The sequence below is a fragment of the Leptidea sinapis genome, chromosome 27 (genome assembly GCF_905404315.1).
Source record: "Leptidea sinapis chromosome 27, ilLepSina1.1, whole genome shotgun sequence".
Lineage (NCBI taxonomy): Eukaryota > Metazoa > Arthropoda > Insecta > Lepidoptera > Pieridae > Leptidea > Leptidea sinapis.
The window spans coordinates 4,947,448-4,963,972 of NC_066291.1; the positions used below are offsets into that span (position 1 = coordinate 4,947,448).

The window sequence follows — 16,525 nt, forward strand, 5'->3', positions numbered from 1 at the left end:
GGAAGTCATCAGGCTAAAATATCTCTGCCAAATACTCCTCATAATAAATACGCAATGACTCTACGCAACGCTAAGCGATCGAACCGCTCGTAGAATACTGGGTCCTCGACAAAATGAGCAATTATAACACGCGGTGAAATGGTTTGAGTGGGTACTTGGCTCACTAGACTAGAGATGGCAGCAACACCTCATATGTGGCTGTCCAGATGACCAGAGAATTGGCAATCGCTCAAATTTCGACTTTCTGTATCTCCCCTGCGCCTGGTGGTGTATATCCTGACATAAAATAACAATGCATGTTTGAGGATATTGATTGACATACAGAAAAAATAGAATAGGAGACAGCACACATCCTGCCTCTAAAACTAGCGTTAACGCACTTCGAGTCTGAGGAACAACCGTTGATACTTGCAAAAACTCTCGGAAAGCCCATACAATAAAGGTTTTGTGGAAAGAACATTGTGCCATATTCAATCAAAAGCCTTCGCTATAACCAGAATTATCGCAAAGACTACTATATTATTTTCGTTGGTGTGCTAGAAGACTTCTAGGAGCAATCAGCGAAAGCTCGCTACTATAATATTAACTTGTATATAAAAGCTCTACATTCTTCTTCTTGCTACCTTCTAACAATCTAGTTTCAGAAGGGCGTGGACTTCTTAGATAACTTTTGAACAATAATTAAAATAATATTAACTATTTACCTGATAATAAATAATAAACCCTTTGATTCTATATCAGGTCCCGAAGAGCAGGTCAATGGTGGTATCTCTGACACCACCGCGGCAGCGGGAGACATGGGCAAAGAAGGCGGAGTTCCTTCTGGCTGTGGTGGGGTTCGCGGTAGACCTTGGCAACGTGTGGCGATTTCCCTATATCTGTTACCAGAACGGAGGCGGTATGTCCTTCATATGACCTTAGAGTAAAGCATTATTTTTTTAATATAGATCTCCAATGCTAAATCGTTCTTATTCATTAGAAATTGCCAAGGCAAACTAACTTGCCAACGCATTTCAATTTTCATCCGTTTTCACATTGTAATATGAGGATAAAGATATTAAGTATAATACCTGTTTCTAAATAAAAACCAATGTAATTATCGCATTGAAACTCATCAACCGTAGTTAATACTTCAACACAAATTTAAATTGAACCGTGAATATGTTATTGTACGGAGTCTGCACTATCAGGTGCATTCCTGATACCGTACTGCGTGATGCTGTTGTTCGGAGGTCTGCCGCTCTTCTTCATGGAGCTCGCGCTGGGACAATACCATCGCTGCGGCTGTCTCACGCTCTGGAAGCGGATCTGTCCTGCTCTCAAAGGTATGTAGTGTCTTGATAGAATCTATTGGTGTAGGAGCAGAAATCCTCATTTTGAGGTTCACTGCTGCAAATAATTTCCAATTTATTCTAATTCCCAATTAATTAGATCTTTGATGATAAGTACCAAGGGAAAACACTTAATAAATAATAAAACCTGAACTTTTCAAATAACTTTTAATATTGGTAATTTGTCTTTTACTTCTAATGTCACAGGCCATCATCATTATAGATATTAAATATGACAGTAAATATTCATTTCACAGATTCATGATTCAAAGAATGGATAATTTGCGATCAGCAAGAAAATTAAAGATCTTTAGGATCGTAGTGTCCCAAATGGGTTTCTGGCATATTATAATGCGCTCTTTAAAACCAAATATCGAAATGTACACGTATTCCCGTAAAAAACACAGTATCATTTAGCCTCAAATTGCTGACGAAAAAAAACTTTTTTGCTTTTTTTTTATGGAATAGGAGGACAAACGAGCGTACGGGTCACCTGTTGTTAAGTGATCACCGCCGCCCATAATCTCTTGCAACACCGGGGGAATCACAGGAGCGTTGCCGGCCTTTAAGGAAGGTGTACGCGGTTTTTTTGAAGGTACCCATGTCGTATCGTCCCTGAAACACCGCACAAGGAAGCTCATTCCACAGCTTTGTAGTACGTGGAAGAAAGCTCCTTGAAAACCGCACTGTGGAGGACCGCCACACATCCAGATGGTGAGGATGATATCCTTACTTGTGGCATGTCGTGCGAAGGTGGAATTCGGGGGGCAGGAATCAGGTTAAACAGCTCTTCAGAACACTCCCCGTGATAAATGCGGTAGAAGACACACAATGAAGCGACGTCTCTACGCAACACCAAGTGATCCAGCCGTTCACAGAGCACTGGGTCCCCGACAATTCAAGCTGCTCTGCGTTGCACGCGGTCAAATGGATCGAGCTGATACTGGGGTGCGCCAGACCAGAGATGACAGCAATACTCCATGTGTGGCCGGACTTGCGCTTTGTAGAGCGCTAGTTTGTGGGCCGGCTTGAAGTATTGCCGTGATCTATTAATGACGCCCAGTTTCTTTGAAGCCAATTTGGCTTTGCCTTCCAGATGACCACGAAATTGGCAATCGCTCGAGATTTCGAGACCCAGTATTCCGATACTAGGCGCGGCTTTAAGAGAAGTGTTCTCGAAGAGCGGTGATACGACAAATGGGGTTTTTTTAGTGGTAAACGCGCAAACTTGAGTCTTCTGGGGGTTAAATTGGACAAGGTTCAATTTTCCCCATTCCGCGACCTTCTCAAGAGAGGACTTGATAGAAGACACGAGAGAGACCTGCATGGCCAGTGTATACGGCATCACCAGTGCTATCGTCTGCATAGCAATGAATGTTAGAGGTGTCCAACATATCATTGATATGCAGAAGAAACAGCGTGGGAGACAGCACACAGCCTTGGGGCACTCCAGCATTCACGGGCTTCGGCTTTGAGCAATATCCGTCGACAACGACCTGTATGCTGCGCCCAGTGAGGAAGCTGGAGGTCCACTTGCACAAGCTCTCGCGAAGCCCAAATGATGGAAGTTTGGAGAGGAGCGCCTTGTGCCATACACGATCAAAGGCCTTCGCTATATCCAGGCTAACTGCCAGGCCTTCCCCCTTGCTTTCAATAGCCGCTGCCCATCTATGTGTTAGGTATACCAGAAGATCACCTGCCGACCGACCATGGCGAAACCCGTATTGTCGGTCGTTGATCAACTGGTGACCCTCTAGATATACCAAGAGCTGACGGCTAATTATGCTCTCCATGATTTTGGAGAGCAGGGAGGTAACAGCAATAGGCCTGTAGTTTGCCGGATCCGAACTGTCTCCTTTTTTTTGGATCGGATGGACATGGGCTGACTTCCATGAGTCAGGGACTACGCCTTTAGCATAAGAGTGCCGGAATAAACGCGTTAGCACCGGCGTCAACTCAGGGGCACACATTCTAAGCACGATTGGAGAAATGCCATCCGGCCCGCTCGACTTCCTGACGTCCAACGAAAACAGAGCTCGCCTAACAGTTTTCTATCTGAACTGTACTTCAGGCATAGAGCTCTGACACCACGGGATGGTCGGCGGTGTTTTTCCGTTGTCATCAAGAGTCGAGTTGGAGGCGAAAAGAGTGCACAAGAGATCGGCTTTCTCTTTTGCCGTTTGGGCCAGGGTGTCATTCCTCATGTGCAACGGCGGCATGGACGGCTGGCTGAAGTTACCAAGAGCAGCTTTTGACAACGACCAGAACTTGCGTGTTCCGGTCGGGTAACTGGAAAGCTGCTCGCCGATTTTGACGACGATTTTTTTTAAAAAATCTGGAGGCACGGTTGTATTTCCTCTTAAGAACTGTGCAGTTCGGATCCTTTGTGCCCAGCGCCGCAACCCAAGTTCGATACGCCTGTTTTTTGCAGTCAGATGCTGCTTTAACAGACGCATCGAACCAGGGCTGTGATCTGCCACCGATGGGTACTACAGAGTTTGGTATAAAAATATCCATACCCTGTAGTATCACATCGGCTACTGCAACGGCGCAGGCACTAGGATCATCCGAAGGGAAAAAACCCTGTCCCAAGGGTAGGATGCAAAAAAGGAACGCATCCTATCCCAATCTGCTGACTTTTAGTGCCAAACGCGGCGGGTCGCTGGTGGTCTGCGACGTTGGCGTCGGATAGGCACTACACTCCTGACCAGGCAATGGTCGGACGTTCCGAGAGGGGCGTCGACAAAGACCTGGTAACCGTCGGGATGTGTAGTCAGCAGAAGATCCAATAAGGACGGCATGTGGCTATCCACATCCGGGAGCCGCGTTGGCGACTCAACCAATTGGGACAGACCGTACGCCAATGCAAAATTATGCACAGATCGCACTGCGTAGTCTGTGGTACGTGTTCCAAGCCATTCGGCATTGTGCCCGTTGAAATCACCCAAGACTACGATTTCAGCGGAGGGGATCTGTGCAAGTACGTCGTCAATTGCCGCTTGAACGCAGCCCATGGGATGATCGGTTTCTGCGTTACCACTATGGGACCTGTATGGACGCATAGATGCGGACGCAGTCCTCTAAATCTACGCGGAGCCAGAGAGTGGACAGGTCCCTACCCTCAAAATTGCCGAGACGGCGACAGCAGATATCCTCCCTAACGAACACACATACCCCGGCATGAGGCAAAAAATTGTGCTCAATTTTGTACCCGGGGAACGTTAAATATGACGTATCGCTAGGTCGAGATATTTGCGTAAGTAAGGAAACACAAGGCCGGCTGCGCCGTCTCAAGGTGGTGGTGGACGGCGTTTGAATTGGAGTGAATTCCCCTAATATTGCAAAAGTCCACGTTGAGTGTGGAGCGGGGTGCCGTGGTGATACTGCCTCGTTTGTCCTTGGTCATGCGCGGTTCTGTGCCCTCCCCAGAATACGAAGGGCAGCCCGAGCTAGAGTGCCCGGGGAGGGATTCTCCAACTCTGGTAGAGCCGGTACCCTCCTGGGGTAAAATCTTTTTTAGTACCGCTGTCATATTCGGGTGGAAGCCTCTTACGCCTAGCCCTTAGTCGCCTCTTATGACACCCATGGGCCTGGGACTCCCCTATTCTTTTTACGCCCCGGGAAAAGTACAGGGCATTTGCATTGCTATTTATATTACTTTGCATTACTTTCATGAACATAAGAAATTAGAGGTTGCTTTTCGATACAAAGTATTTGCACCTAAAAACGAAAATCGTCGGCAATATGTACCAAATATAAATTCATAATTTGTTTATCTGATTCTGCGTAAAACTTCATTTATTATGGCGGGGATAATAATATATTTCATGAACGATGATCAAAGCTTTTCAAATATTCCAGATTTATTTGTATTTATTATCTGCGCTTAAGTGATCGTAGACATCCTGTTTCTTTTCCCCTATCCCAGAGGACTTAAGTCTACTCAATCGTTGTTCGCGTATTCATTAATAGATTTCTATTCGAAATATTTTTCTTATTCCCAAGTTTCAAGTTCGTCAGCTTTAATGATATACATTGTTGACTTAAGGCTTAATCGGGAATTAATAATAATGAAAAGCCTTCTTTGACATAACAAGGTGGTAGTTTCAGAAAACTGTGTGCGTCTCTCACTCTTTTTTGTTTCTTTCCTTTCGTGTTTAAAGTATTATTTCCATAGGAGTGCTTAGTTCGTCTTAAAAAGAATTAATAAAGGAGTATTTTATTAATAAATTTCAATAACTCTACTATAAGACATAAAAATAACTTTTATTATATGTGTGCAACTCACTTCAATAAATAAAAGAATATTCGAGTACTAACATAATGGGTAGGTACTATTAGTATGTTACTTACTTGTCACTTGTATCTAACACAGATTTTAATCGCCCAATAAAACACTTACTAACTCGACTTAGCCGAGTAGTAGGCACAAGTTTATGCTTGTATCTCGTTTAACATTAAGATTGTCGCAGTTTCTAGCAAATTCGTTATTGTGCTCATGAGCATAAAGAACATTATCGCACGTTACATTCCAGAGCCTAAAAAAATGAAACATAGGTGCACATCATTTGTTCTTGCAAATGGTAGTTTGTTTTCAGAATACCTACCAACTACTCCAAAAGCATAACAACAACAGACAAGACAGAAGAATACGTATTTATTCCGAGGAGGAACTGAATCCACGACCCACTTCACTGGCTCCATAAGCAATAAGAACCATGACGTTAGTCGGATTTGTAAAGATAAAAAACGGTTGATCGAAAACTTATCTAACGTACGCTGTCTTAACGATGAGAGATATATGATTGTTTCATATATGTGTATGTGGCAGCAACAACAACTAATGTGGTTACATTGGTTAATGCGGACAAAGTCACGGGTAACAGCTATTATTAGGGCTCAATTTTCGATAATGCTAGCTCATTTTTTCTGTGCCTTCTACTCACTCGGTTAACAATTTAACCTCCATGAACTCTACGCAACAAAGCACTTTAACAAATACATAATTCTGAGGTCATCCATTTCCTTCGTGACTAATCAAATACCTTTTACAAAGGCTATCGACGGTTGAATCTGGACGCGTGAAAACAATTCTCTCCTTTATAAATATACAACAGGCAATGCTTTTAGCGAAGACAAATGGTGAGCACTGGACTCGGATTAAAATGTATGAAACTAATGCTATTGACTTAACGGAGCTGCTACTCGAAACACTTGTGTTCCAATATATACAGAATTTTACTCTTGAGGATCTCAGAGGTATAGAAAGTACTTACTATTACTCTCATTATGAATCGTATATTTGTGACTACAGGTACTTAATAATATCTATTATTTTAACAGATCCAAAGTAGCCGCTGAAGATTGTCAGTTATAGTATTTAATAACAGTTTTTAAAAGTGGAAGAACGTTGAAATGATATTGATATGACTTTTAAATTTCTAATTGTGATTGCGTATTTTGACTATGATGAAGCAAATCGAGAGAAGAATTTAAGATAATTAGTAGTTTTTTTTTTCGAAAGATCTTAAGTGAATATCGCCACACATACTCAACTGTCTCACCCAGTGGTCTTAGAGGTTACACGAACGCACGCAAGAAAGCGCATTCCATAGTTTAGTTTTACGTGGCAGAAAGTTCTTGAAAACTGCACTGTGGAGGAACAACACACCCAGATAATGAGGATGATATCCACGTTTATTATGTGGCGTGTGAAGGTACAATTCAGCAGCAGGAACCAGATACCAAAGACGTCTTCAGAACACTCTCCATGATAAATGAAGAACATACATACTGAAACGACATCTCTACCAAACGCCAAGTGATCGAGCCCTTTCACAGAGTACTGTATCCCAGACAAATCTTGCTCAATCAATATATTCTCTGCGATGCTGGAACCCCTGGAAATCAGACTAGAGGATGGCCAAAAATGCGCTTAGTAGAGCCTTGATTTATTAATGACTCCCAGTTTTTTCGATGCTAATTTGGATTTGCCTTCGAGATGACCGCAGAATTGCAATCGGTTTAGATTACGAGACCCAGTATCTAATACTAGGTGAGTCATTAGGAGGAGTTTTCTCGAAGAGGGTTGATACGGCAAATGGGTGTTTTGTAGTTAACACACAATCTTAAGTCTACTGGATGTTAAAGTAAATTAGGTTAAATTTTCTTCATTCTGCGACCTTGTCCAGAGGTTACGATAGAAGATGTTTCGAATCAAGTTGCAGTATTTTATATCTTGTACGATTTTACGAAACTCGTCTCTCTTCGCACTCTTGTTATACTAGTGTAATAACTAATAAGAAATAAAGTTGCAATACTCTAAGACGGAAGCCTACGTTAAATAATTAAAATCAATATTGAATAACAAAATCGTAAGTAAATGGAAATGGCTGGAGTTGGATTGAATGGTTTCATTGAACTGACGACTTAAATCGCGAGGGCTGCGAGCTCAGCGCAAATATTTGCCGGTGCCCTTCATTGTGAGTCCCAATGACTGGTGACTTCTCCCTTGGGAACTTGATATTACACTAAATTCTCCATCTTTTACAAGTATCATTTCACAGATTACAGCCTGATGTTAAGCTTTTAGTAATTTTCGTATCCACACAAATACTTATTAAAGAATTCTATACTACTTAAAGTAGCCGATGTATGTAAAATTCCATCACCAATTTCTAGACAGACATAAGCTGTTAATTATCTTGTTTATATCAATAAAATTGACAGCGATAACCTTGTTACAACTTCTACAATACTCTGGTGTTTCCTATGTCCAGCTAGAAATTGTTATTTTCGGATCAAAATCATTTATTATCAATCAGTGAACAGGTAGATTTATATGTAGTTGTATTTATTTGTGAATTTTCAACTAATTGATTGATTGGATATTTGCACACAATATATATTATAATTGTCTACACTCACTATATTCATTATAAACTCTTTGGTTATAGTAACTTTATAGATATAGTCTGTGTACGTACATTTTTATTATATTAGATGCCTTTTATTTCATGACTTGCAAAACACTTTTGTAATTGTAATAAAGTTTTAAAATATGATGAATATTTTTTTTTATTATTACCACGGTATATGTACACTTATTAATAATTTATAGGCTTATTGTGCCTTACATCGCAACTACTGCAATAACATCGCGCGTATAAAAATAAAACAATTAAATTACTCATAATAATAAAAAATAAGTGTTTTAAACTTGGTGTCACAACTTAATAATAAATAACAATATACTCGTTCAATTAAAAATAGTAATTTATTATAAAACAATTTTCTTTAGCTTACTCTACGATTGTGTTAATAGTTTACAACTTTCATGGGAATTGGGAACAAAACATGGCCGCAAGCTATAGAATATCAATATATTTTTCTAACTTTAATATTCTTTTTGGATCGTGACCTATTGGCTGCCTAAAGCCAGGTTTCCCAAGCCGTCTTTGATAATTTGACCAATCATCCTGACCTCTGCAAAAGACAGAAGTTATTTTTTTTTATATTATATTATGTACTTGATTTCTCGAATTTATTATTTGTATTGTATTAAAATAATGTTTTACAACATTTAAATGTATTTCACTAAGAACTTATTTCTAATTCTATCACATTCTTTTCACAACAAAATTGCGAATTGAACGAAAATTTTTATACATTTTTCATGGAATAATTTTTAACATATTATTTATTTCATTTCTTTTAAATAATATGTTCAATAATAGATACTGATTAACCATTAACCATTTTGGTAGACTATAAAAAACGCTTTCATAGTTTTTATTTTTATTAGTTTTCATGAAATATTATATATCTACACGCTTTTTAATGTTGAACACGATTCAAATATAAGAAGCATCGCATTTTTTTTTTTATTTCTTACTTAAAATATTGTAAAATATATTTATATTTATTAGTGTACTAATTGTTGTAATTTTTTTGTATTTGCCTCTCATTATAGCTTGACCCTTTCTAAAGTTTTGGTAAAAACTATTGTACTTTATTGAAGAAATCAGACGATCGGATGGTTATGATTTTTTTACTAGTCTACATAACATTTTTTCGGTAATTATATACCATACATGGTGTATTGAGTAGTAATTGCATAGAGGATGCATTTAGCCTTTATGAAGTCACTATTAACATATGGATGCTTGGTAATTACATGAGTGTAGATTTAATTATTCGAGAGTCAAAGCTAACGCCTTAGATAATATTGTGTTTCGGTCTGAAAGGCGCCGTAGCTAGTGAAATTACTGGGCAAATGAGACTCAACATCTTATGTCTCAAGGTGACGAGCGCAATTATTGTAGTGCTGTTCAGAATTTTTGGGTTTTTCAAGAATCCTGAGTGGCACTGCTTTGTAATGGGCAGGGCGTATCAATTATTATCAGCTGAACGTCCTGCTCGTCTCGTCCCTTATTATCATAAAATACTGTGACAGCTGTTAAAACGTCAAAAAAAATAGCGACAAACTGTAAACTTCTATTTTCAGCAACGCACGTGAGTACCTACGTACGTATCGCGAGTGTACCTAATACATTTCTTGTCACGCACACTAAAGTAATAAACCTGTCCTATTGTCATATGTATTGCCTTGCTTGGTTCTATCTAAACTTAAACATTATCAAAGGCCTACGCAGCGGTGGATTCACACTAGGAGCAGTTGGGGCAAGGTCCCAGGGCGGCAAATTTCTTAAGATTGAAAAGTGAAAAAAAAATTTTGTAGTCTTATCAAGATTGCTCAATATGATTAATTAATTCTGTTAATTAATAATTTTTGGTTTAATTGATAATTCAAGAAATTCAGTTGAAAAATAAAATATATAAACTATAAGTTTAAGTATAATTCCAGTATTGGAGCGGATTTTTTTCCGGTGCCCAAGGGCGGCATTAAGTTTAAATCCGGCCCTGGGCCTAAGCCATAGTTCGTTTTCTTATGCGTTAGGACTCATATCATATTTAATATAATAACAAATTATTGACTTATGCCCGGCCACTACAGTAATCACAATTCGTAGTATAAAAAATTAACAATCGTTAACAGACGAATAGGTGTCTTAACATCAGATGGAGCACCTGTTTGTTTTGTCAAATACAAAACAAATAAATTATAGGCACTTTTAATCATATTTTACTTAATCTATGCACGCGTGAAATTATGGTGTGCTAAATGCCTAAGTGAGGCAGATAAGGAATTACGACCTCATTTATATGAAATAACTCCTGAAGCGACTTATCTCCCCATACATCAAGACAGAACGCTACTCATGCCGCTACCTTATCATGTTTATCGGTTTTCTCCGAACAATATTGATATTTATAACACCAGATGTCGCTTTTTTGATTCGAAAGCAATTGAGGAGTATTACGACTTATGTTTTTTATTGACTCTGGTTTGGCCACAAGGCTTCGAAAATAAAACCTCATTGAATGATACATAAGAATTTCTTCAATATTTCACATCATGTGAGATTCATCTACGATGGCCCCTCTTATATAAAATTTAAATTATCAAGCACCTTTTCACAAGCAGCGTAACAGAAAGCCCTAAGTGCTGCGGGTGTCTGTTTGAATATCAAACGGTCAGTCATGTTATCCTGGTCTGTACGAGTGGAGTGAGCTGTGAGAACCAATGGGCATCAATTCTCGAAAGTACTCCTAAATGAAGAAGATTGCTCCGAGTAGTCTGCGACCGTCTACTGTTCTGGAAGGGGCTGGGCTGGTTGGAGTAAGGCCAATCCTGCGCGCATTGGAAGATGATATTCCATGATAAGTCATACCATTACGTACGCGTTTAGACATTCCCGTGCTTAATAGCATCAAGGCACACTCATATCATGCTGTTATTCACCATTTAATGTGTTAAAGACTAAGTTTCGTAAAAAGAACACTAATTTTAATTTTATGCCCTTTCTGGCGTCGGGTTCAAATTAAAATAAGTCAATACCAAAAATAAGTAGTTGGTACCTTTATTTATTTAAAATATGAATATCTTTCTCTTCTGTGTTTAACCCTACAAACGGAAAGAAACGGCAATATTGTGAATAAATCATTTGTTATCAATGCAATAAGCTCGTGTCAACACCCACATCTAAACCAATTAAAGTCTCGCTTCGATATCATTTGATTAGCGCCGACAGATGGCGCTGATTTGATCAAACATGGAGAACTTCCCGCCAACTTTGCGCTCTAAACGATTAATTTAATTTTAAGTGTTTGTTAGATTTATTGAGCGCTGATAAGTTGTTTATATCGCCCTAGTCTCGCCTGATTTATTTGAAATACGATTATTACTATTGTCCTAGGCTTCAGATACATATTTTTACTAAATTTAGGAAGACTTTTATCAGTATCTTTTGTTTCTTCGCTTACTGTATTACCTAAGCAACACTCGATCGACCCGAATGGTGTATCAAAAAAATTACATCCTGTATTATTGAACCAAGAGACTCTGTTGCAGATAAGGATTAATTAAAAAAATATATTATTAAAAATTAAGAACGGAAGAAAACTCGCCTCCCATTCAAACTTTTTGTTATAAAACCACACAAATCAAAATTTAACTTTTAATGCTACGAAGTATGTCAAAATTTTAAGAGACGTGCTCACTGTAGCATTTGCCATTAGCAGGGATACGGGACCTGTACTTCCAGCTGTCCAAGACCAAGTCGGTACCCCAGCTCATAACAGCCGTGTAGCACGAGAGATGCTGAACGAACATTTTGGGGAAATATGTATTGGCACTGTCTTATGGTCCGGTGAGATGGCCGGCAAGATCAACCGATCTTACACCACTTGATTATTTCCTATGGGGTTACGTCAAGAACGATCTTTACGAAACTGTTGAGTGCTTACAAAGATTAGGTTGATATTCTATCGAGGATAAATCCTGTCTTAGGATCAAATTCAGTAAGGTCTTTCGAGAGACGCATAAACTTATGCATTGGAGTCAACGGAAACCATTATGAGCAACTTATTAGTTAAGTAACAGTGAGATATGAAAAGCAATTTCTCAAATATTTCTGTTTCCTTATATTTTTAGTAATACATTTATTTGCAAAGATTGATCCTTATCAGCAGTAGAGTCCATTGGTTCAATAATACTGGATCATTTTTTTTTGAAAAATCAATCGGTTTGCATTCCGTCAAAAATTTCAAGAAATATAAAAAAACTAAATATGCAGTTATTGGTTTCTTATAAATTGAGGGCACGACTTTTCTCTATGTCTCGTAGTTTCCGACTTGGCCATCACCACCCTTCTTAAAAGCCATCCAAAGAAGGCTTACTATACAGCTTCTGCTATAAAATGTTTCTTGAATTTGTGCTCAGTGAGTCCTTGTATACGGTCTGGTATTTTATTTTAAAATATTAAACAACCACCTAAATAAAACACTATTTGAGGGATTAAAACGAGTGTAATTGTAACTGTGTTTTTACATTTGGTTTTGCGAATAAGTTACAATTTTATTATTGTTTTAGTTAACCCGACATTTCGAAATATTCCAGATCACATTTTCATGGGGACGTGGGTTTTAATTTAGAGATTATTTTGAGAAAACCCTACACAAACCAAAAAAGAAGAGGACACTGTCCGTAAATTTTGCCAAACACAATCTGTCTACAGCAAATATCACCTCCGAGGCAATAAATGGCGCTAAACTTCATAATAACAACTATGACAATTAGTATCTTGACTCATTTCAACCCCAGTCCCCCTGAAAACGTGACCTGGAAACTGTCTCGGAACGTCGGGTAAATAAAATAAGAATCAAAATGTAAATTTCAAAATCTAATGTAAATACATAGTTACAATTTCACGCGCCCTTATCCTTTAAAAAGTGTTTTATTTAAATGTGTAACACTCGCGTTAATCAAAGAAAAAAATATACACAATCTTCATTAGATTTTTACATGTTGCTGTTTGTTGTTCAGGCGTCGGGTACGCCATTTGCATGATCGACATCTACATGGGCATGTACTACAATACCATCATCGGCTGGGCGGTGTACTACCTGGTGGCCTCGCTGGCTTCCATCAACTCCGTGCTCCCCTGGACCAGCTGCGACAACGAGTGGAACACGCCTCTCTGCTCGCCGGTCACCGCGCCGCAAACCAACCCTAACGCCAGCACGCCCGCTAAGGAATTCTTCGAGTGAGTTATTCAACGCCATCTCACTATGATATCTGAGGGTTGTATGACCCCTATGCGACATCTAAGCTCTATCGCCTTTACTACAATACAATTATTAGAACTAACATAACTCAGCGATCTCCTTGAAATTAATAGGCTTGTACTTACTATCCAGTTGCACGAAATAGGAGGAAAAAATATTGTATTTGATAGAGCTTTAGTCCACGACTATAATGATACCACTCTTATTACAAGGTAATGCACCGTTTTCAAGAAAATAATGAAAAAAAAATCTAACCTAAAACGGGTAAAATCACATAAATAAAACTGTAGATGAGGCTAAAAACATGCTAATAACTGTCAATTATAAATGAAAAACAGTAAATTAATGAAACGTTAAAACTTGTCTGGGATATACTAGACGGCTTCATCAATCATAATTTTTAGACTTAAAAGGCTAAAAAAACAATAATTATTTTTCTTATATTTCCATAAATGTTTATTCCGTTTTTCTATAATGTTTATACTTTATTCCGTTTTTATCGTAGTTGCGTAAATGATCCTGTGTTCTGTGTTTTATTTACTTGTTGTACCCCTTTAGAGTTTGAAATTATTTTCGTTATTTTCTTAAAAATTCAAGACCAACTCCATCAACTATAATTTATAAAAAATTGTTAGGTTAGGTTATGTTAGAACTGTTAAAACAACGCACGAGCCGAGCGTAGCGGGCCGCGGCAGCGGTGCATTACCTTATAATTAGAGTGGTAGCATTATAATCGTGGACTAAAGCTCTATCAAATACAATATTTTTTCCTCCTATTTCGTGCAACGGGATAGTAAGTTTTAACCAATTAACACCTACGTCTGGGCAGAGCGCTAAAGTGGGTTCATAGAAAAATATAATAAATACATTCACTGCGGCGTACGGCGTGGCACTCAATAGTTTCGTCTTCCTACGATTGCTTACCGGCCGTGTAAATTATCTGTATGTGTGGGTTCGTAGAATCGGACGCTCTAGTATGAAGTTAAATTAATGTTCTTTCTATACTAGTTTTATTATGTATTTTACCGTAACTTCGTACCATTCGTCAACTACATAAAAACAATATTTTCTACAACAACATACATTCCTTAAATTTCACAAATAGGCTAATGTATATTGGTGATAAAAATGAATTTGTTAACAAATAAGTAATATTTCATTTATTGTTTTTTTAAATCTTAATGTAATATATATTGCGAATTTAGCAAAGATTTAATCATTTATCGATAAAATAAGTTTATTTAATACAAAATACTTCTAACTTTGTGACGCAAGTCCGGTAAATTATTATCACAGAATAATTGTTCGATATAATAAAAATTGTCTACAATCGGAATTATTAACTTAAAATAAAATAATCAATTATAATAATCATTTTTATTGCACAGATCATATTGTTGTGAATCAAATCAAAAAATATTGTTTTAAAAGAAAAAGTGACGAAATCAAAAACATTATTCATTCAACATTCACTCAAGATTCTTGTTAAACCCAAAATTCTTACCGGCTCTTCAACCGCGTCTCAGCGGCTCATCGCTAAGTATGAGACATAAGATGTCCTAGTAGTTTCATAAGTCCAGTTATTTTCAACGCTCTTCAAACCGAAATAATAAGAAATAAATTCTATCACATTAAGAGATGCACAGATCACAGCTAAAATGTTTGTTTGTTCAGATCAGGATTTACAATAGATGCGCATGGTTGAACTATACGATACGAACACTGGATCCGTTCCTCTCTTAAGAGCAGCTTAGTATATCTTCATAGTTCACAAGCCCAATCATCTTCTGTTTACCTGTTTTGGCTCTTTGAGCAATTCGCCCAACAATGAGCGTTGAGGCTGAAGATTTTCTGATGGCTTTAAGCATTTCGTATTTTCTAATGGCTTTAAGAATTTCGTATTTTCTAGACGTTTCTGCTCATTTGAAAGCTTTGAGTGTTATTTGAGTTTTGGACTTGAAGAAGAAGTTTTCAAGTGTTTCATTAGTTAAAGAGACAGCAGAAGCTATGTCAGTTAAATATGAAGGATTAAGGATTATGTTTCTTTTTAAAGAGCATTTTCAATATTATTCTTTGTAAAGGTGCTTAACACCATCGGATTCATAATGGAATGCGGATGACTGTGATTTGGAGCATCTTTAGGGTATTCGAAAATCTACCTTTTCACTCTCTCTCACCATTAGCTTTCTTGTATAGATATGCAATGAGCTGGGAAAGTAAATAGATAAACTTAGTTATCTTTGGCAACTTTCAGAACTTCTGCTCAGTGTTCGGTGCTAATAGATTAAAAGTTGAAACATAAAATCCAATACCTTGGTTAGATGGTCACGAAAAAGATGTTTACTCAGCTGGTCTTAATAAACAATAACTGTATGTAATGATTTAAATAATATATTCTTTCAAACGATTTCTTGCAGACGAAACGTTTTGGAGCAGCATAGGTCTAACGGACTGGAGTACATGGGACCGATCAAGCCTTCGCTGGCACTCTGTGTCTTCGGAGTGTTTGTGCTTGTATACTTCTCCTTGTGGAAAGGTGTGCGAAGTGCTGGCAAGGTATGAAACAACATAAGTATAACAAGATGGATTAGAATAACAGAAATGTATGCAATAAAAAGTATCTTAGAGCTTCAAGGTACGTCACAAGCTCGGAGGATTTGCTTCGAGCATAAAACATTAAACTGTTTTAAAATGTTCAGTAGTAGTCATACAATTTTGTATTGATTCCTTGAGAATTAATTTCGGTGTCAATTAAATGACTAATACCGCAAAGAATTTTTTTTTAATTTTACTATCTCTGTTTGCCAGTTTTAAATAGCATACAGAACACAGTAACAAACAGCACTTCTATTTTAGAAAATGAAATGGGTTTCTATACATCTTCTCTCCCTGTTTGTAATATTGAAATAACCGTTTTTTATTACATGTATATGAGTAAATATATACATACATACACCAAAATAACATTTCTTACAATTTTTTTCTGTCTGTATGTTCCGACTAAA

The 16,525-nt window shown here is 37.8% G+C and overlaps 1 protein-coding gene across 1 annotated transcript in view; it reads left to right on the top strand.

The window, feature by feature from the left end:
• The window catches only part of LOC126972785 (sodium-dependent serotonin transporter), a 45,936-nt gene that overhangs the window by 15,535 nt on the left and 13,876 nt on the right, over positions 1-16,525 (top strand). The window contains exons 3-6 of the mRNA XM_050819829.1: positions 742-898; positions 1,191-1,325; positions 13,279-13,498; positions 15,938-16,076. Coding sequence (XP_050675786.1) covers positions 742-898; positions 1,191-1,325; positions 13,279-13,498; positions 15,938-16,076 — 651 coding nt within the window. The remainder of the gene's footprint in view (positions 1-741; positions 899-1,190; positions 1,326-13,278; positions 13,499-15,937; positions 16,077-16,525) is intronic.